This window comes from Scyliorhinus torazame, chromosome 28, assembly GCF_047496885.1.
Source record: "Scyliorhinus torazame isolate Kashiwa2021f chromosome 28, sScyTor2.1, whole genome shotgun sequence".
NCBI lineage: Eukaryota > Metazoa > Chordata > Chondrichthyes > Carcharhiniformes > Scyliorhinidae > Scyliorhinus > Scyliorhinus torazame.
In genome coordinates this window covers 23,471,562-23,494,393 of record NC_092734.1, presented here as the reverse complement: position 1 = coordinate 23,494,393, position 22,832 = coordinate 23,471,562, and the positions used below count along the sequence as shown (strand labels likewise).

Here is a 22,832-nt window from a genome sequence, read left to right as displayed (position 1 = left end):
TACACATGTGCATGTAAGCTGCGCAGAGGTGGGCAGCAAGCCAAACATAATGGTTTTTATTTTCTATCTAGTGGTACACCTTGGGGGTACACTGCTCTGGTAAGTATGTTAATGATCATTGGATCTTCTTTCTGCATTGCTTTAGTTTGTGAATTTCCATTAAGGTGATTGGAGGAAGGTATAGGGGAGATGTCAGAGGTAGGTTCTTTACGCAGAGAGTGGTGGGTGCGTGGAATGCACTGCTAGCGGAGGTGGTGGAGTCAGAGTCATTAGGGACATTTAAGCGACTCTTGGACAGGCATATGGACAGCAGTAAATTGAAGGTTAGGTTGATCTTAGATTAGAATAAATGGTCGGCACAACATCGTGGGCCGAAGGGCCTGTACTGTGTTGTACTGTTCCATGTTTCTCATGTATATTTCTGGACTTTGACCATGAAATTTCATTTCCTGGAGACATTTAGCCATGTCTAGTTCCAGAAAAGCCACAACGCCACAGACAGCATATTTGGCTTGGCTCAAAATGATTGTTTGATGATCTTTTAGGTTTCAATAGGACTAGATTTTGAAGTGAAATGAAAATCGCTTATTGTCACAAGTAGGCTTCAAATTAAGTTACTGTGAAAAGCCCCTAGTCGCCACACTCCGCCGCCTGTTCGGGGAGGCTGGTACGGGATTTTTTGAGTACAATCAGATGTGAAAAACTGCACCCATAAACTGTAGTCTCTTTAGCAAGCTGTAGAGGTTTCAAAGTCATATTTGTGTTGACAGGAAGGGGTACACTATGTCCAGAGCCAATTTTCAATTTTATGCAGATGGAATAGCAATAGATTATTAAAGGTGAAGGATAGTTAGTTTATTCAGTGTGTATAAATGTACCTGTTAGTATGTAGGTGTATGCATGCATGTACTATGAAGTTAGTAAAAAGAGTGCTTTTGATAACATTAAATGCAAGTCATGTTTTGCTAACATGGATTTTGATTGTGTTGTTTCCTGATTTAAGAGGACTAGCTTGGATGCTGATATGTAGAATTTCATAGAGTTAATTGTTGACATCAGCTAAACAAAGAGACCCAAGTAATAGGGTTCTATACAGTTCAAAAACAGAATTTAAAAGTTAGAAGTTAGAACATCTCACAAAGGTTTGCTTTAAAAAGATGAATGAATAGGGGAGTTCTCCCCTTTCACTTTCCTCTTCATTTAAGTCCCAAATGCCAGATGCAATCTGACCTTCCCAGCCCTGACCTGCACTGCCACATGCTTCTGCAAAGTTTAAAAAATCTTGTGATTAATCTAAAGTCTGTATTAATATTCCGATCATGGAGAATTATGTTAACACTTAGTCATGATAGTTTTGTACCTGTGTGCTGTTCTTTCTCAGGAGTTTCATCTGCACTTTTGCAGAGATCGTCTCCCTCATCTGATTGATTCTTCTTTTTTAAGTCTAAGCTGCCACAGCGATGCCTGAAATAGTTCTTTACATCATCATCATCATCATCGTCATATTCATCGTTCTCCTCTTCTTCACAAGTAGGTTCCAAGCATGGCATTTGACTCTCGTTATCAGAGTTCTCAAAGGCTTCATGCAGTACCTCAGTTGTTTCAGAAATAGTCTCAGTGGTAACACTGCTGTTATGTCTCCTGCGTTTGCGGCCCCTCTTCTTTCTGTGCATGAGTGGCCTCTGAAAGAGTAAAATAAATAAACTATGAAAATAATTTAATTTGCTGCATTTTTACACAGAAAAATGCATGGGAAGCAAACACAGGAAACTTCAACGACTGGGGATTTAACTCCGGGCACATTTTGCATAGATCAGCAATGAGAAAAGTTTAAAATGTACCTGTTCCTGCTGAGAATAAGCCTGGGGCTATTTTAGCTGTCATGCCTCATTGTAATGTAACTGGCATGTTTCTGGCTGAATTGTTTGGCACAGACAAATTAAATGAGTGGGAAAACAGAGTTCAATGTGGAGAAGTGTAATGTCATCTGCTTTGGATCCAAGAAAGACAAAACAAGGTATTTTCTAAATTGCGGAGAAGCAAGAGAATTGGCTGTCTATGTACACACATCAGTAAAGGTTAGAGGACAAGTAAGAAAGGCAATCACATGTCACATGTTAGCCTTTATGTCAGGGGGCAACTCAGGAAATTATACACCAAAACCATGACCTGGGCCAATAGGTTTGGGTATTGCACCTCAAAAAAGATATCCTGAGGGGCGGCACTGTAGTGCAGTGGTTAGCACTGCTGCCTTCGGTGCTGAGGACCCGGGTACGATCCCGGCCCTGGGTCACTGTCTGTGTGGAGTTTACACATTCTCCCCGTGTCTGCGTGGGTTTCACCCCCACAACCCAAAGATGTGCAGGTTAGGTGGATTGGCCACGGTAAATTACCCCTTAATTGGGAAAAAAAAAAATTGGGTACTCTAAACTTTAAAAAAAGATATCCTGGCCTTGATGAGGGTACAGTGCAAATTCACCATAAAGGTTACAGAGATTAAAAGAATAAATTCTGAATACAAGTTGTAGAAACTTGACTGCTATTATCTTGAGTGTAGGAGATTGAAGAATTATCTAATTGTAATGTTAAAACAATAAAATAATTTTGATAGTGTAGATACAGAAAAAACTATTTCCTCGGGAGCAGGAATTCAGAACAACCAGAGTCAGGTTATTTAGCAGTGAAATCGGGCAACTTGTCTTCACACAGAGGGAAATTGAAATCTGGAGTCTCTCTCTCATGAAAGGTTTTGAATGCTGGATCATTTGAAGATTCCATGAGGAATGGCTATTTTGGTAAAGGCATCAGGGAATTCTTCAAAATAACGTAATTGGATCTTTTATGTTCACTGGTGAGGCAGGTGAAGGGGAAAATTGGAGAATTCTTCATGTTTTCCAAAATATGAGCCTGCATATTAAACTGAGGAAATGTGATGGTTTCTAAAGTGCATCTTCTGAGAAGGAGATATTGTTAATTTGTTCTTTAAGAGGAGATATTTTTTGTTGAGGAATGTTAGGCCCAGGCTATTTGCTGTAAACTAAGAGGAGACAAATACACCAGAGGGCAGTATTGCTTTGGCTTCAAGAACATAAGCAGCATTATGTCAATAATTTTGAGAACATTCAGAGAATATTTCCTCATGAGTTTTCGCAGTCATTTACATAATGGAATACAAGAAAACATGCGGTGGTAGTTTCCTTTGACTATTCAAAGTATAATGTGTTTGGTGTCTAATCTTGCTTTATAACACTCCTGTGCAGTATGTTAGTAAGTTAGAGGTGCCATATAAATGAGTTATTGTTGCAGTAATTATGCAATTTGTACACAATCACTTCATGATCTATCCCTCCATTTTCAAGTTAAAACATTTGCAGTGTGAAAAGTGGCTTCTTCAGAAATATAGCTTATTAGAGATTCAATAAAAATTCTATTTTCTGAAATTACTCACAAAAGAAAAGTAGATTTCATTTAATTTTAATGGAAAACGCTCAAGCAAAATAATTTAAAATTCATAATCAGTTTTGAAAATGAGAATGAACTCACATGAAGCACAGGCACTTCAATCTGGCCACAAATAGGGACATGGGAACTGTTGCACTCTTTTGAAATACGAAATGGCCTTCATTGACAAATAATTACTTTGAAATGTAGTGACTGTTGCTTTGTCAATTGGCAGACAGTAAGCTCCCACAAACAGAAGTTACCTTTTCAATTTAGGCACTTTTGGCACTGCTGGTGGCTTAAACAATGTTGGTCAGATGATCCATGTCACCTAAAGGATGATGCCTCTGTCGCTGCATTTGACAGATTAAATGTTCAAATTCACACCCAATTTGTAGCATGAAAATACCAAGAGAGTAATTTTTGATTGAAACTTCTAAACCATGATTTGGTTGACATCAATTTACTTGATCAGTTTTCAAGCTTAAACTCAGCATTCCGACAGGTACAATAAAGTTCAATTCAGATCAATGGAAAATGAGCTTCTCCATTTAAACTCACCTTCCTCTTAGCTCCTCTCAACAATGATTTTGCTGTGCCTGGCGATAAGCTGTTTAGGGTATAATCATTCTCATCCTCATTCTCTTCTTCACTGATTTCATTTGAATGCTCCATTATTGATTCACTATTGGCAGGTAGACACTCAGATTGCATTAATCTATTTTTACACGCTGCATTAGTAATTGAATGCATACTAGCCTGCATTTCAACATACTGCTCTTGCTCTTTTTCCCAACAGCTAGCTTGCTCCATCAGTTGTTCAGCCTAAAATTGGAAGTAGACAAACACAACATAAATTCAGTAATTATTAATGAATCAGTTATTTATAAGTTAATGGTTTAGCCAAATACGATAATCTACCATCTAATGAAATTGTTCCAAGCTGAATCATGTAGTAGTCTCTTCATTATAGTGTGCAATCCACAGGCCTGCACAGAACATTTAGAACTATTCATTATCAAGTGAATTGTTTGAGGTGGTTTTGCACTGCATGTTCATTAACATGGACCAATCTTGTAGGACTCTTCAAACACAATCAGCTAAAAGCAGTTTGTCTTTCTGCTTTTCATGGCTAAGTAAGTAGAGGCACATTACTGAGGGAGACAGAAGGCTGTCGGTTCAAGCTGCACCAGAGATTTGAACACGCAAGCTCAGCTGATAAAAAAACAAGTGCAATACTGAAGCAGGGCCTCTCTGTCGGAGGTACCATCTTTGAAATGAGATGTAAACAGGTTTACATGCCTCTCAGGTTGGTATCATAGATCCATAGCACTATTCGATGAAGCGCTTCCTGTATCCTGGCTAACATTTATCCCATAACCCACTAAAATTCATTATCTGATCATTTATCTCATTGCTGTTGGTATGTTTCGCAACATACAAAAAAGTCATTTTTAAAATACACCAATAGCTTTGAAGTGCTTTGGAACATTGTGGAACAACTGCGAAATTGACTGTTGGGTGAGATTTAGTTTTAATATCACATTCCAAGGATTGCGTAGTGAACACTTGAACTTATTAGTAGCCTGATTTTAATTCAATATGAAAAATTTGGACTTGATTTCTGGAGAAAACAAATAGGATTTGAAATGTTAACTGCTCTTTTCGCTTTGTCCAAAATGATGGACCAGAGTCACCTATCTACATGAACAAAGCTGTAATTGTCCAAATGTTAATTGATAGATAATTAAGATGTTAATACATGAAGATAATTATAGGGGAGGGCGTGGTGTGGTAGTCACTGGACTAATAATTCAAAGACCCAGGGTATTGTTTTGGGGAGCCAGGTTCGAATCACACCATGGTAAAATTGGATTTCAATAAAAAAGAAATCTGGAATTAAAAGTCTAATGATGACCATGAAACCACTGTTGATTGTTGTAAAAACCCATCTGGTTCACTAATGTCATAAAGGGAATGAAACCTGCTGTCCTTACCCAGTCCGGCCTGCATGTGACTCCAGCAATGTGACTCTTTAGGGGCAATTTAGCGTGACCAATCCACCTAGCATGCACATCTTTGGGTTGTGGTGGCGAAACCCACGCAAACACGGGGAGAATGTGCAAACTCCACACGGACAGTGACCCAGAGCCGGGATCGAACCTGGGACCTCGGCGCCATGAGGCAACAGGGCTAACCCACTGTGCCACCGATCTTGTGTTTATTAGACATGAAAAACACCACTTTTATCATTATATATAAAGCAAGATCAAACTACATCTGTATACTCTTTTGTAGAAGTATTAACATTTATCCATTCTTGCCTTCAGGAAGTTAGATGATGGATAACATTTCAGAGTGTTTTACAATGGGGAAAAGGTGGGCACTGAACATTCACGGACTAGCCACTTCACACACTGCAAGTGGAAATTAAACTACTGTGGGAAAAATAATTTTAAAACAAAAGAAGTCTTGCAATGCAAAAAATCAAGTCGAAATAGCAAAAATTGTAACGCAATGAAAATATAAAGAAAGCAAAATAATGAGAAAAGAAAACAAACTTTTGGCCCAATATAAAAAAAGAACTATCCACTGTTAAAAGCCATGTCACCAAGACAACCGTGCAACCATTTTATGTGGGCAAACAACACTATAAAAAACAAAGTTTCTTCCGAATCATTAAAATCACCATGAAACCCATTACCATTAATTTAAACGGTATATGAATCATAGAATTTACAATGCAGGAGGCCGCCATTCGGCCCATCGAGTCTGCACCAGCCCTTGGAAAGAGCACCCTACTTAAGCCCATGCCTCCCTTAACCCAGTAACGCCACCTAACCTTTTTGACTGTAAAGGGCAATTTAGCATGGCCAATCCACCTAACCCGCACATCTTTGAACTTTGGAAATGTAGGGGTCTTGGTTAATTAGCGCGGCCTCCAAATTGGGTGTGACGATCAAAATATTTAAACTATGAAGGTCTCTGGACAGTAGATTAGCCCTGCAATATTGACACTATTTTGTGAGTTGATACAGTGTGACAAATTTCAAATACATCTTTGAAATGCTTCCTTCCACCAACAATGTGGAGAGGAAGGAGGGAGATCAATGATCATTACTATGCTAGAAAAGGTATTGTTGAACCTACAAAGCTATCTCCAAATCTGAGATAACGTTAAAGAATTTTTAAACAGAAGTTATCACACTTTACTACAGAAAAATATAAGGTCCTAAATATTGAAGGGCTACGTACACTCCGTGGCGCCACACAATAGAGAAGTTGAGACCGAGGAGAGTTAGCTGAATCCTGGTTCACTGACCCCAAAACAGTGTCAGGAAGCAATTAGTACCAGAAACAGGACGTTGGATTGCTTAGATTACTATATCAGTTTAGAATTTGTGGAACTTATGTCGAAACTGCATTGAGCTTGGGTCATCAAGTACACAGGAGCATTGCACATTAAAGGATAAGGACCATCCTTATCCTTAAGGTGGTTTGTGGAGGAGCTGTTGTCAAGTGACAGTTAAACCCGAAACACTTCTTCAGTGTTTCCCTCCCTACCTCCTCCTCTAACCAAAAAAAAAAGACAATCACTGTAAGGATCCCAGCCGAGTAAAGATCAAGAGGGAGACTCGAGGGCAGGTAGAAGTAGAAAGAAGTTGAACTGTGACGTCACAACCTGCAGGTAAGTGGTTGGCTGTGACTGGTAAGTAGTTTTTCTTTTCCATGAGGTGTTATCGTGCAGGGTGCAGTGGTTGCTGAGTGAGTGCTTGCTGAGAAGGGAAGTAAATTTTAAAAAAACTAACTGTTGGCGGTGTAAAAATGGCAGGAGATCCCAGACCCGTGTTATGCTCCTCTTGCTCAATGTGGGAGTACAGGGACGCGGCCGATGCCCCTGACTCCTTCATGTGCGGGAAGTGTGTCCAGCTGCAGCTCCTGTTAGACCGCATGACGGCTCTGGAGCTGCGGATGGACTCACATTGGAGCATCCGCGATGCGGAGGAGGTCGTGGATAGCACGTTCAATGAATTGGTCACACCGCAGATTAGGATTGGTATGGGAGACAGGGAATGGGTGACCAAAAGGCAGAGAAAGAGCAGGAAGGCAGTGCAGGTGTCCCTTGCGGTCATCTCCCTCCAGAACAGGTATACCATTCTGGATACTGTTGGGGGAGATGACTCACCAGGGGAAGGCAGTAGTAGCCAGGCTCATGGCACCGTGGCTGGCTCTGCTGCACAGAAGGGCGGGTAAAAGACTGGCAGGGCTATAGTCATAGGGGATTCAATCGTAAGGGGAGTAGGCAGGCATTTCTGTGGTCGAAAACGAGACTACCGAATGGTATGTTGCCTCCCGAGTGCACGGGTCAGAGATGTCTCAGATCGGCTGCAGGACATACTGAAGAGGGAGGGTGAACAGCCAGTTGTCGTGGTGCATATAGGCACCAACGATATAGGTAAAAAAAACAGGATGAGGTCCTACAATCAGAATTTAGGGAGTTAGGAGGCAAGTTAAAAAGTAGGACCTCAAAGGTAGTAATCTCAGGATTGCTACCAGTGCCATGAGACAGTCAGAGTAGAAATTCAAGAATAGTCAGAATGAATACGTGGCTTGAGAGATGGTGCAGGAGGGAGGGGTTCAGATTTCTGGGACATTGGAACCGGTTCTGGGGGCGGTGGGACCATTACAAATCGGATGGTCTACACCTGGGCAGGACTGGAACCAATGTCCTAGGGGGTGCTTTTGCTAACACTGTTGGGGAGGTTTTAAACTAATGTGGCAGGGGGATGGGAACCAGATTAGGAAGTTAGAGGTCAGTAAAGAGGCAGCAACAAAAATAAAAATGTGACTTCCGGGTGCGGCGATGACCAGCTGAGTCGCACGTTTCGGCAGCTCCAGGTGGAACGGACTTTTGGGCTCTTAATAAGAGCCCCAACGGCAATTTTAACGGCTAAAAGTACTGTGCGGTGAACTAGAAGGGAATCCCCCCTGGATACGGATGAAAAAAGGAGAGGAAAGTGGCCGGATTGCGGTGGATCCTTTAGAGCAGCAGCAAGGAAGGCAAGCAAAAACCAAGATGGCGTCGGAAGGTGGCAGTTTAATATGGGGCCCTGAACAACACGAGTTTTTGAAACGCTGCGTGGAAGGACTCAAAAAGGAAATGAAGAAGGAGCTGTTGGCCCCGATATTACAGGCGATCGAAGGGCTAAAGGAGGAGCAAAAGACCCAGGAGCGAGAGCTTCGGGTCATGAAGGCAAAGGCTGCCGAGAATGAGGATGACATACAGGGCCTGGTGGTGAAGACGGAGATGCACGAGGCACACCATAAACGATGTGTGGAAAGGCTGGAGGCGCTGGAGAACAACGCGAGGAGGAACAACCTAAGGATTCTTGGTCTTCCTGAAGGTGCGGAGGGAGCGGACGTCGGGGCATATGTGAGCATGATGCTGCACTCGTTAATGGGAGCGGAGGACCCGGTGGGTCCGCTGGAGGTGGAGGGAGCATACCGAGTGATGGCGCGAGGACCGAGAGCAGGAGAAATTCCTAGAGCCATAGTGGTGAGATTCCTCCGTTTTAAGGACAAAGAGATGGTCCTTAGATGGGCAAAGAAAACTCGGAGCAGTAAGTGGGAGAACGCGGTGATCTGCGTATAGCAAGACTGGAGTGCGGAGGTGGCGAGAAGGAGGGCGAGCTTTAATCGGGGCAAGGCGGTGCTTCACAAAAAGAAGATAAAATTCGGAATGCTGCAACCGGCAAGACTGTGGGTCACATATCAAGGGAGGCACCACTACTTTGAGACGACGGATGAGGCGTGGACTTTTATCGTGGAAGAAAGATTGGAATGAGCGGGTTATTAAAAAAAAGAATGTTTGAAACAAAGTGGTGGGGCGAGTATGGGGGGCGAAGAGGGGGGTAAAAAGGGGGGAAAGAGGAGTTTTATGTTATTAATCCTGCGATGTGGTAGCTTTTCTCTCTTCCACAGGAGGTGGTGGGGGGAGGAAAGGAGGTGGAGGAGATGGGGCGTTGGCCATTGGGAGCGGGGCCAAGGGGGAAGCGCGGGCTCGGTTCCCGCGCTATGATAATCATGGCGGGAATAGGGAAGCAGGAAGGAGGGGGCGTCGCACGGTGCGAGCCGAGGTCACGGGGGGAAGCCGAGGTCGGCCAGAGTTTGCTGACTTCTGGGAGCAACATGGGGGGTGTAACTACGCTAGTGGGGGATCTAGCGGGGGGGGGGGGGTGGGAGGGGGGAACTATTGGGCTGCTGCTGCTGGGGAGAGGGGGGAGCTGGTATGGGGTGGGATGGGCGGGGGGGGCACCGCCTGGGGGGGACACAGCTGCGTGGGAACCGGGTGAGGAGCTGGAAAAAGGGGATGGCTAATCGACAAGGGGGGGGGGGGGGGGGGGGGGGGTAAAAAGCCCCCCAACCTGGCTGATCACGTGGAACGTGAGAGGGCTGAACGGGCCGATAAAGAGGGCACGGGTACTCGCACACCTTAAGAAACTTAAGGCAGACGTGGTTATGTTACAGGAAACGCACTTGAAACTGATAGACCAGGTGAGCCTACGCAAAGGTTGGGTGGGGCAGGTGTTCCATTCGGGGCTAGATGCGAAAAACAGGGGGGTGGCTATATTAGTGGGGAAGCGGGTAATGTTTGAGGCAAAGACTATAGTGGCGGATAGCGGGGGCAGGTACGTGATGGTGAGTGGCATACTACAGGGGGAGACGGTGGTTTTGGTAAACGTATATGCCCCGAACTGGGATGATGCCAATTTTATGAGGCGTATGCTAGGACTCATCCCGGACCTAGAGGTGGGAAAGTTGGTAATGGGGGGAGATTTCAATACGGTGTTGGAACCAGGGCTGGACAGGTCGAGGTCCAGGACTGGAAGGAGGCCGGCAGCAGCCAAGGTGCTTAAAGATTTTATGGAGCAGATGGGAGGAGTAGACCCGTGGAGATTTAGCAGACCTAGGAGTAAGGAGTTTTCGTTTTTCTCCTATGTCCACAAAGTCTATTCGCGAATAGACTTTTTTGTTTTGGGAAGGGCGTTGATCCCGAAGGTGAGGGGAACGGAGTACACGGCTATAGCCATTTCGGATCACGCGCCACATTGGGTGGACTTGGAGATAGGGGAGGAAACAGAAGGGCGCCCACCCTGGAGAATGGACATGGGACTAATGGCAGATGAGGGGGTGTGTCTAAGGGTGAGGGGGTGCATTGAAAAGTACTTGGAACTCAATGATAATGGGGAGGTCCAGGTGGGAGTGGTCTGGGAGGCGTTGAAGGCAGTGGTTAGAGGGGAGCTGATATCAATAAGGGCACATAAAGGAAAGCAGGAGAGTAGGGAACGGGAGCGGTTGCTGCAAGAACTTCTGAGGGTGGACAGGCAATATGCGGAGGCACCGGAGGAGGGACTGTACAGGGACAGGCAAAGGCTACACGTAGAATTTGACTTGCTGACAACGGGTACTGCAGAGGCACAGTGGAGGAAGGCACAGGGTGTACAGTACGAATATGGGGAGAAGGCGAGCAGGTTGCTGGCCCACCAATTGAGGAAAAGGGGAGCAGCGAGGGAAATAGGGGGAGTGAGGGATGAGGAAGGAGAGATGGAGCGGGGAGCGGAGAGAGTGAATGGAGTGTTCAAGGCATTTTATAAAAAATTATACGAAGCTCAACCCCTGAATGGGAGGGAGAGAATGATGGGCTTTCTGGACCGGTTGGAATTTCCCAAGGTGGAGGAGCAGGAAAGGGTGGGACTGGGAGCACAGATTGAAACAGGGGAAGTAGTGAAAGGAATTAGGAGCATGCAGGCGGGGAAGGCTCCGGGACCGGATGGATTCCCAGTTGAATTTTACAGGAAATATGTGGACTTGCTCGCCCCGGTACTGATGAGGACCTTTAATGAGGCAAAGGAAAGGGGACAGCTGCCCCCGACTATGTCTGAGGCAACGATATCGCTTCTCCTGAAGGAGGAAAAGGACCCGCTGCAATGCGAGTCCTATAGACCTATTTCCCTCCTAAATGTAGACGCTAAGATTCTGGCCAAGGTAATGGCAATGAGGATAGAGGATTGTGTCCCGAGGGTGGTCCATGAGGGCCAAACTGGGTTCGTGAAGGGGAGACAGCTGAATACGAATATACGGAGGCTGCTAGGGGTAATGATGATGCCCCCACCAGAGGGGGAAGCGGAGATAGTGGTGGCAATGGATGCTGAGAAAGCATTTGATAGAGTGGAGTGGGACTATCTGTGGGAGGTGCTGAGGAGATTTGGTTTTGGAGATGAGTATGTTGGATGGGTGCAGCTGTTGTATAGGGCCCCAGTGGCGAGTGTGGTCACGAATGGACGGGGATCTGCATACTTTCGGCTCCATAGAGGGACAAGGCAGGGATGCCCTCTGTCCCCATTATTGTTTGCACTGGCGATTGAGCCCCTGGCGATAGCATTGAGGGGTTCCAAGAAGTGGAGGGGAGTACTTAGAGGAGGAGAAGAACACCGGGTATCTCTGTATGCGGATGATTTGTTGTTATATGTAGCGGACCCGGCGGAGGGGATGCCAGAGATAATGCGGACACTTCGGGAGTTTGGAGAATTCTCAGGATATAAACTGAACATGGGGAAAAGTGAGTTGTTTGTGGTGCATCCAGGGGAGCAGAGCAGAGAAATAGAGGACTTTCCGCTGAGGAAGGTAACAAGGGACTTTCGTTACTTGGGGATCCAGATAGCCAAGAATTGGGGTACATTGCATAGGTTAAATTTAACGCGATTGGTGGAACAAATGGAGGAGGACTTCAAGAGGTGGGACATGGTATCCCTGTCACTGGCAGGGAGGGTGCAGGCGGTTAAAATGGTAGTCCTCCCGAGATTCCTCTTTGTCTTTCAGTGCCTCCCGGTGGTGATTACGAAGGCTTTTTTCAAAAGGATCGAAAAGAGCATCATGAGTTTTGTGTGGGCCGGGAAGACCGCGAGAGTGAGGAAGGGATTCTTACAGCGTAGTAAGGATAGGGGGGGGCTGGCACTACCGAGCCTAAGTGAGTACTACTGGGCCGCCAATATCTCAATGGTGAGTAAGTGGATGGGAGAAGAGGAGGGAGCGGCGTGGAAGAGATTGGAGAGGGCGTCCTGTAGGGGGACTAGCCTACAAGCTATGGTGACGGCCCCATTGCCGTTCTCACCGAAGAAATACACCACAAGCCCGGTGGTGGTGGCGACTTTGAAAATTTGGGGACAGTGGAGACGGCATAGGGGAAAGACGGGAGCCTTGGTGGGGTCCCCGATAAGAAATAACCATAGGTTTGCCCCGGGGAGAATGGATGGGGGATTTGGAATATGGCAAAGAGCAGGAGTAATGCAACTGAAAGATCTGTTTGTGGATGGGAAGTTCGCAAGTCTGGGAGCGCTGACCGAGAAATATGGGTTGCCCCAAGGGAATGCATTCCGGTATATGCAACTGAGGGCTTTTGCGAGGCAACAGGTGAGGGAATTCCCGCAGCTCCCGACGCACGAGGTGCAGGACAGAGTGATCTCAAAGACATGGGTGGGGGACGGTAAGGTGTCAGATATATATAGGGAAATGAGGGACGAGGGGGAGATTATGGTAGATGAGCTGAAAGGGAAATGGGAAGAAGAGCTGGGGGAGGAGATTGAGGAGGGGCTGTGGGCGGATGCCCTAAGTAGGGTAAACTCATCGTCCTCGTGTGCCAGGCTAAGCCTGATTCAATTTAAGGTGTTACACAGGGCGCATATGACTGGAGCACGGCTCAGTAAATTTTTTGGGGTAGAGGATGGGTGTGCGAGATGCTCGAGAAGCCCAGCGAATCACACCCACATGTTCTGGTCATGTCCAGCACTACAGGGGTTTTGGGTGGGGGTGACAAAGGTGCTTTCGAAAGTAGTGGGGGTCCAGGTCGAACCAAGCTGGGGGTTGGCTATATTTGGGGTTGCACAAGAGCCGGGAGTACAGGAGGCGAGAGAGGCCGATGTTTTGGCCTTTGCGTCCCTAGTAGCCTGGCGCAGGATACTGTTGATGTGGAAGGAAGCCAAACCCCCGGGTGTGGAGACCTGGATAAACGACATGGCAGGGTTTATAAAGTTAGAACGGATTAAGTTCGTGTTAAGGGGTTCGGCTCAGGGGTTCACCAGGCGGTGGCAACCGTTCATCGAATACCTCACAGAAAGATAGAGGGAATGGAAAAGAAGAAGGTAGCAGCAGCAGCCCGGGGGGGGGGGGGGGGGGGGACCAGAAGGACTCTCCGGGTTGTTAATATATATGTAAAGTAAGTATAGGTCGTTGCTATAAATGATTGTATATTGGACTGTTAAATCATATTTTTGGAGAGTGTTTATCTGAGACAAGGCAGTTGCCATTTAGTTTTAGTTTTCGTTATATATTATTTATTCTTTGTTTATAAAACAGGTCATTGTTATTTATACGGTTATATTATTGTGTAAAGGATACACAATGTACTGTGATGGTTGACCAAAAATTTTCAATAAAATATTTTTTTTAAAAAGTAAAGAGGCAGCAACAAAAGCCAGTAAGGTACTAGATAATAAACTCAATGTGACTAAGGGGAAGAGTAGACAGGGAAGAGATGATGAACGCAAAAGGACAGGTGGTCTGAGGTGTATTTGTTTCAATGCAAGAAGTGTAGCAGGTAAGGCAGATGAATTTAGGGCTTGGATTAGCACCTGGGAATATGATACCAGGTTAAAGTCCAACAGGTTTGTTTCGATGTCACTAGCTTTCGGAGCGCTGCTCCTTCCTCAGGTGAGTTCACCTGAGGAAGGAGCAGCGCTCCGAAAGCTAGTGATATCGAAACAAACCTGTTGGACTTTAACCTGGTGTTGTAAGACTTCGTACTGTGCTCACCCCAGTCCAACGCCGGCATCTCCACATCATGGGAATATGATGTTATTGGTATTACTGAGACTTGGTTGAGGGAAGGGCAAGACTGGCAACTAAATATCCCAGGGTATCGCTGCTTCAGGAGGGATAGAGAGGGATGTAACAGGGGTGGAAGAGTTGCATTACTGGTCAGAGATGATATCACAGCTGTGATTAAGGAGGGCACGATGGAGGATTTGAGCACTGAGGCAATATGGGTAGAGCTAAGAAATAGTAAGGGTGCAGTAACATTGTTGGGACTTTACTACAGGCCACCCAAAAGCGAGCGTGAAGTAGAGGTACAAATACGTAGACAGATTATAGAAAAATGTAGGAGCAATAGGGTGGTCGTGATGGGAGATTTTAACTTCCCCAACATTGAATGGACTCATGTAGTGTTGGAGGCGTAGATGGAGCAGAATTTGTAAGGAGCATCCAGGAGAGTTTTTTAGAGCAGCATGTAAATAGTCCAACTCGTGAAGGGGCCATACTGGACCTGGTATTGGGGAATGATCCCGGCCAGGTGGTTGAAGTTTCAGTCGGTGATTACTTTGGGAATAGCGATCACAATTCCGTAAGTTTTAGAATACTCATGGACAAAGACGAGAGTGGTCCTAAAGGAAGAGTGCTAAATTGGGGAAAGGCCAAGTATGACAATATTCGGCAGGAGCTAGGGAATGTAGATTGGGAGCAGCTGTTTAAGGGTAAATCCACATTTGAAATGTGGGAGTCTTTTAAGGAAAGGTTGATTAGAGTGCAGGACAGACATGTCCCTGTGAAAATGAGGGATAGAAATGGCAAGATTAGGGAACCATGGATGACGGGTGGAATTGTGAGACTAGCTAAGATGAAAAAGGAAGCATACATAAGATCTAGGCGACTTAAACCTGATGAAGCTTTGGAGGAATATCGGGAAAGTAGGACAAATCTCAAACGCACAATAAAGAGGGCTAAAAGGAGTCATGAAATATCTTTGGCGAACAGGGTTAAGGAAAATCCCAAAGCCTTTTATTCGTCTATAAGGAGCAAGAGGGTAACTAGAGAAAGGATTGGCCCACTCAAAGACAAAAGAGGGAATTTATGCGTGGAGTCAGAGGAAATGGGTGGATTCTGAATGAGTACTTTGCATCTGTATTCACCAAGGAAAGGGACATGACGGATGTTGAGGCTAGGGATGGATGTTTAAATACTCTAGGTCAAGTCGGCATAAGGAAGGGGGAAGTTTGGGGTATTCTAAAAGACATTAAGGTGGACAAGTCCCCAGGTCCGGATGGGATCTATCCCAGGTTACTGAGGAAAGCGAGGGACGAAATAGCTGGGGCCTTAACAGATATCTTGGTAGCATCCTTGAGCACGAGTGAGGTCCCAGAGGACTGGAGAATTGCTAATATTGTCCCTTTGTTTAAGAAGGGTAGCAGGGATAATCCAGGAAATTATAGACCTGTGACCTTGACGTCAATGGTAGGCAAACTGTTGGAGAAGATACTGAGGGATAGGATCTATTCACATTTGGAAGAAAATAAGACTTATCAATGATAGGCAGCATGGTTTTGTGCAGGGAAGGTCATGTCTTACAAACCTAATAGAATTCTTTGAGGAAGTGACAAAGTTAATTGATGAGGGAAGGGCTGTAGATGTCATATACCTGGACTTCAGTAAGGCGTTTGATAAAAGTTTCCCATGGCAGGTTGATGGAAAAAGTGAAGTCGTACGGGGTTCAGGGTGTACTAGCTAGATGGATAAAGAACTGGCTGGGCAACAGGAGACAGAGTAGTGGTGGAAGGGAGTGTCTCAAAATGGAGAAAGGTGACTAGTGGTGTTCCACAGGGATCCGTGCTCGGACCACTGTTGTTTGTGATATACATAAATGATCTGGACGAAGGTATAGGTGGTCTGATTAGCAAGTTTGCAGATGATACTAAGATTGGTGGAGTTGCAGATAGCGAGGAGGACTGTCAGAGATTACAGCAAAATATAGATAGATTGGAGAGTTGGGCAGAGAAATGGCAGATGGAGTTCAATCCAGGCAAATGCGAGGTGATGCATTTTGGAAGATCCAATTCAAGAGCGGACTATACGGTCAATGGAAGAGTCCTGGGGAAAATTGATGTACAGAGTGATCTGGGAGTTCAGGTCCATTGTACCCTGAAGGTGGCAACGAAGGTCGATTGAGTGGTCAAGAAGGCATACAGCATGCTTGCCTTCATCGGACGGGGTATTGAGTACAAGAGTCGGCAAGTCATGTTACAGTTGTATAGGACTTTGGTTAGGCCACATTTGGAATACTGCGTGCAGTTCTGGTCGCCACATTACCAGAAGGATGTGGATGCTTTAGAGAGGGTGGAGAGGAGGTTCACCAGGATGTTGCCTGGTATGGAGGGTGCTAGCTATGAAGAAAGGTTGAGTAGATTAGGATTGTTTTAGTTGGAAAGACGGAGATTGAGGGGGGACCTGATTGAGGTCTACAAAATTATGAGAGGTATGGACAGGGTGGATAGCAACAAGCTTTTTCCAAGAGTGGGGGTGTCAATTACAAGGGGTCACGATTTCAAGGTGAGAGGGGGAAAGTTTAAGGGAGATGTGTGTGGAAAGTTTTTTATGCAGAGGGTGGTGGGTGCCTGAAACACCTTGCCTGCGGAGGAGGTAGAGGCGGGCACGATAGCATCATTTAAGATGCATCTAGACAGATATATGAACGGGCGGGGAACAGAGGGAAGTAGATCCTTGGAAAATAGAAGACAGGTTTAGATAAAGGATCTGGATTGGCGCAGGCTGGGAGGGCCTGTTCCTGTGCTGTAATTTTCTTTGTTCTTTGTTGTTATCCTGTCCTCAGGAATGGTGCAAAGGAAGCTGATCTCCAATGCAGAGATGTGAGGAATTACGTGGCAAATTACAGCTATGACCTTAAAAAAAAAGGTTTCACAAGAACCTCAGAAGTATACAAAACATACATCAGGGTAGAGAAAGTGAACCTGAAATAATGCTTTCTGCAATGCTGGAGCAGGCTGCAGGTTGTGATTCCAAATTTAGGACAGGTGCCGGTGTTAAACATATTGTCTTGATCATAGCTCAACAACAATTTTCTTAAATCAGAATAATACTCCTATGAAATGAAACATGTAATCATTTACATGTGTATGGGTTAGCATGTTTACCCTTAATTGCTTATATTGTTCACAAGGGAATACATGAAATGTATACATGTTATCCTTCTCCTTCAGAAGGCAAATCTTGTGTATCAATAGACCACCGTGTACAGGCTAAATGTCCTGGTCAGATTTATTTGCAGATTAAATGGTACACAAAAGTTTAAAGACACAACAAAATACTTAACACTTAAAAATACAATAAACTGGGGGTTCCTGCAACGTAGCAGAGACAGAGGGGGACTGGCGTTGCCGAATTTGGGCGACTACTACTGGGCCGCCAACGTGGCGATGATCCCCAAGTGGATGATAGAGGGAGAGGGGGCGGCGTGGAAAAGGCTGGAGATGGCATCCTGCAAAGGAACGAGCTTAAAAGCGCTGGTGACGGCGCCACTACCGCTCTCCCCGAAAACGTTTACCATGAACCCAGTGGTGGCGGCAACATTCAGTATCTGGGGGCAATGGAGGCGACAGAGGGGTGTGTTGGGAGCCTCGGTGTGGTCCCCGATCAGGAACAACCATAGGTTTGCCCCAGGGAGGTTGGACGGAGGGTTCCAGAGCTGGCACCGGGCAGGAATTAGGAGAGTGGGAGACTTATTTATAGATGGGACGTTTGCGAGCTCGAGAGCGCTAGAGGAAAAGTATGAGCTGCTGCCGGGGAATATCTTTAGGTATATGCAGGTGAGAGCGTTCACGAGACAACAGGTGAGGGAATTTCCGCTGCTCCCGACACAAGGGATCCAGGACAGGGTGCTTTCGGGAGGGTGGGTCGGGGAGGGCAAAGTGTCCGAAATATACCGGGAGATGAGAGAAGAGGGGGAGGAGCTGGTAGAAGAACTGAAGGGAAAATGGGAAGAAGAGCTCAGGGAGGAGATTGAGGAGGGTTTGTGGGCTGATGCCCTAAGTAGGGTAAATTCCTCTTCCTAGTGTGCCAGGCTTAGCCTGGTCCAATTTAAGGTGCTACATAGAGCACACATAACGGGAGCGAGGTTGAGCAGGTTCTTCGGAGTGGAGGACAAATGCGGGAGGTGCGGGGGAAGCCCGGCGAACCACACACATATGTTTTGGTCGTGTCCGGCACTGGAGGGATATTGGAGGGGAGTGGCGGGAGTGATCTCGAAGGTGGTGAAGGTCCGGGTCAAGCCAAGCTGGGGGTTAGCTATATTTGGGGTAGCGGATGAGCCGTGAGTGCAGGAGGCGAAAGAGGCCGATATTGTGGCCTTTGCGTCCCTAGTAGCCCGGCGTAGGATTTTACTCATGTGAAAGGAAGCGAAACCTCCCCGGCGTGGAGGCCTGGATAAACGATATGGCGGGGTTCATAAAACTGGAGCGGATGAAGTTTGCGCTGAGAGGATCGGCTCAGGGGTTCACCAGGCGGTGGCAACCGTTCCTCGACTATCTAGCGGAACGTTAGGGGGAAAATAGATAGCCAGCAGCAGCAGCCCAGGGGGGGGGGGAAATTGTTTGTGTTCTAGATGGGGTGAGGGGGCAGGGGGGGGGAGCACTATTTCGTGTTATTTTGTTAGTTCACTATTTTATTTTATCAATGTTATCTATCAGTTATCATGTTACCGTTTTTGTTGATTTGTAAGGGGGAAAAATTGTGTTCGAAAACTTCAATAAAATATATATTTTTTTAGAAATACAATAAACTAGAATCAATCCATCAGGAGCTTTTGGAACAAGTCACCCAAAGCCTGACAGGCAACAGGAAATTTGGACAAAACAATCAGTTTTGTCTGTTGAGATGAGATGTCATATCTGGATGTTGCAAATTCCAATTCATCAGCTGTGCTTGGATATCTTTGCCAGAATTAAAGTTCAGCAGCTGAGCTGTGATTTATGTCATGGGACTTCTTTCAGGTCATACCGATTTCTTTTCAAGTAAACAAATGGAGTAATTAACACACCTGTCACTTTGTGAGGTGTGGTATCAATGTCTGAATATTGTCACTGCCTAGATGACATTTTGCTCCTTTAATGGATTCCTCTAATGGCTCAGTGTTCTGGTAGAACAGAATAGTCTATTGTGTCATTCTGCATACATGAAGTGTTTCAAAAAAGCAATTCTAGAGACCAAAGCACTTTCAGCTTGACTGGTTTTTGAACAAAGAATTTGCAGGTTTTCCCACAGGCTGTAATCCTATGTTTTCAGTTTTGATCAGGTTCTATCTTAACACGGGCAGCACGGTAGCATTGTGGATAGCACAATTGCTTCACAGCTCCAGGGTCCCAGGTTCGATTCTGGCTTGGGTCACTGTCTGTGCGGAGTCTGCACATCCTCCCCGAGTGTGCGTGGGTTTCCTCCGGGTGCTCCGGTTTCCTCCCACAGACCAAAGATGTGCAGGTTAGGTGGATTGGCCATGATAAATTGCCCTTAGTGTCCAAAATTGCCCTTAGTGTTGGGTGGAGTTACTAGGTTATGGGGATAGGGTGGAGGTGTGGACCTTGGGTAGGGGTGCTCTTTCCAAGAGCCGGTGCAGACTCGATGGGACGAATGGCCTCCTTCTGCACTGTAAATTCTATTAACTCTAGCTATCTTAAAAACTGTATGAAATAAGGATAGAAACATCCTATTGTTCGGCATAAATATGTATTTACATAGAGGATGCTCAACAATTGAACTCACCATTGAGGGTGGACGATATACAGCCAAGGGTTGCAATGGGAAGATAACACCGGTGTTGTTGAAAAGATCAAATTACCTCAGGTTCCTTCATATGAATCTATCTTGGTGATATAATTGTTTGCCTCGGCGAAACAAGGCCACTGATTTGTGTTATTTTAAACAGAAAAATGGACTAAATCAATTAACAAAACATCAGTAAAAAAATCCAATATAATGATATGAAATGTGGCTTTTTTCAATCACCATAAACCAGTAGCCTTAATTGCAGACAGAATTGCAGAATTTTATTGCAAAACATCAGCAAAAATCCTTGAATCTCAGAATAAAAATGAAACCTTTTGAGTTATTGTCACCATAAATCACGAGTTTGCCTTCACTCTTCCTATCGTTTTCTGGTATAACAATACATTTTATTCATCTGGGACATGGTAGGACCCCGCATAACACGTTTGGTTAAACAGTGCGTGGGTAACTCCTCTGTATTGTAAACTCAGTTTACAATGTGTCTTAGAAAATTCTGGCATTCACTTTTGCTATACAACAGTTACTATACAATTAACAACCACGTGCATCCATATAGCATCTTTCGTCAACTAAGACACCTTAATGCGTCTCACAGAAGTATTATCAAACAAATTTTGATGTTGAGCAATAGAAGGATATGTTAGGTCAGATGACCAATAGCTTGTCAAAGAGGTAGGTTTTAGGAAGCATCTGAAGAGGGAGGAAAGAGAGGAAGAGGGACGGCACAGTGGTTAGCACTGCTGCCACACACGCTTGGATTACTGTGTGGAGTTTGCACTTTCTCCGGGTGTTCAAGTTTTTCCTTGACAGTCCAAAGATGTGCAGGTTAGGTGGATTAGCCAGGCTAAATTGCCCCTTAGTGTCCAAAGGTTTGTTGGGGTTACGGGAATGAGGTGGAGGAGTGGGTCTGGGTGGGGTACTCTTTCGGAGGGTTGGTGCAGACTCTAAAAATGGCCTCTTTCTGCACTGTCGCAATTGAAAAATGAAAATGAAAATTGCTTATTGTCACAAGTAGGCTTCAAATGAAGTTACTGTGAAAAGCCCCTAGTCGCCACATTCCGGCGCCTGTTCGGGGAGGCTGGTACGGGAATTGAACCGTGCTGCTGGCCTGCCTTGGTCTGTTTTAAAAGCCAGCTCTTTAGCCCAGTGTGCTAACCCAGCCCCTCCCAATTCTATGGTTCCATACAAAGAGAGATATAGGGAGGGAAATCCAGAGTATTGGACCCAGCTAGCTGTAGGCATGGCTGTAACCGGTAGTGTGATTAAACACTAAAATAAAAGCAAAATACTGCTGAAGCTAGAAATCTTCAATAAATACAGAAAATGCTAGAAAACTCAGTAGGTCCGGTAGGCAGCATCTGTGAAGAGAGGAACAGAGTTAGCATTTAGAGGCCGTATGACTCAAAGAAGACTCCTAAGACTCTTCTGAAGTCACAAATATCCGAAACACTAACTCTATTTCTCTCTCCCCGGATGGTACCAGACTTGCTGAGTTTTCTGTTTTTTATAATAGTGGAGTGATTAAAGTCAAGAACGCTCAAGAAACCAGAATTGGAGGAGTGCAGATATCCAGGGGGGATCGTAGGTCTGAAGGAGATTGCTGAGATATGCACTGACAAGGCCATGGAGGGGTTTGAAATCAAACATGAGAATTTTAAAATGAACGCACCGCTTGACCGAAAACAATGATATAATAGACAGATTGCAGGGCAGCGTTTGTGTTTCTTTCATACACATATGGGGAAGTGGCTGTGAAGAATTCCTGAACCAGTACATTGCACCACTCTTACACCAATATATAATTTGTGCCTATTGGTGATCTGGAGGGATGTTTAAACAAGGCTATCCTGGCTCAGTTTCTTTGCACATCCATAGGGGTTATGAATCTTGTATGAAATGAGTGCAGTCTGCTGGAATGTCTGGTAATTCGAGTACATCCTTCAAAAAGTCAGTTCTGGCTACTGCAGCAGCAGGTCAGGATTGGAGGAGGTTAAGTATCAGTGTTTGAATCATGAACTACCTGTCAGCTGGAGAGCTAACCTATTGACAAATAACCTCTGAAGTCATGGACATATTTGTTCTGTTTTCCCTCAACATTTCTATTAATAGCTGCCTGAAGAGAAGAGAGTTCAGAAACCATACAACTGACCGCATGTCTCCAATTCTGCAACACTATAACATCAACTTGTATTTATATAGCATCTTTAATATAATTAAATATCTCAGGGCACTTTGCAGAAGTGTTATGGAACATCTGTCACCAGGCCATGTGAGGAGATATTAGACCAGATGACCAAAAGCTTGGTCAGGTGTAAATTTTCAGGATTATCTTGAAGGAGGAAGCGAGAGATGGAGGGCTTTAGGGAGGAAATTTCAGAGCTTATGGGTTATGCAGCTGAAAGTATGTCTGACAATGGTGGAAGGATTAAAATCAGGAATGCTCAAAGAGGTCAAAATTGGTGGACACAGAAAGCTGAGGGGGTTGTTGACTGTCAAAGGGAGATGGTTAGATTCTCTCTTGTTGCCTTGCACTGTGTGCCGCAAATGTTGCTTGCTACTTAACAGGACAGGAGTGGGAAGTTGTGCGTGGAGTCCGAGGAGATAGGAGAGGCGCTAAATGAGTATTTTTTGTCAGTAGTCTCACAGGAAAAGACAATGTTGTCGAGGAGAATACTGAGATACAGGCTACTAGACTAGACGGGATTGAG

General features: G+C 45.2%; 1 protein-coding gene across 4 annotated transcripts in view; it reads right to left on the bottom strand.

Annotated features, from left to right (window-relative positions):
* Positions 1–22,832, bottom strand: part of kat6b (K(lysine) acetyltransferase 6B) — a 235,780-nt gene that overhangs the window by 5,684 nt on the left and 207,264 nt on the right. For 3 of the 4 annotated variants that reach the window (XM_072491649.1, XM_072491651.1, XM_072491652.1), the window contains exons 15-16: positions 4,003–4,266; positions 1,361–1,682 (exon numbers count right to left, since the gene is read on the bottom strand). In XM_072491649.1, the coding sequence (XP_072347750.1) occupies positions 1,361–1,682; positions 4,003–4,266 (586 nt within the window). The remainder of the gene's footprint in view (positions 1–1,360; positions 1,683–4,002; positions 4,267–22,832) is intronic. The other variant, XM_072491650.1, reaches the window with a different exon arrangement.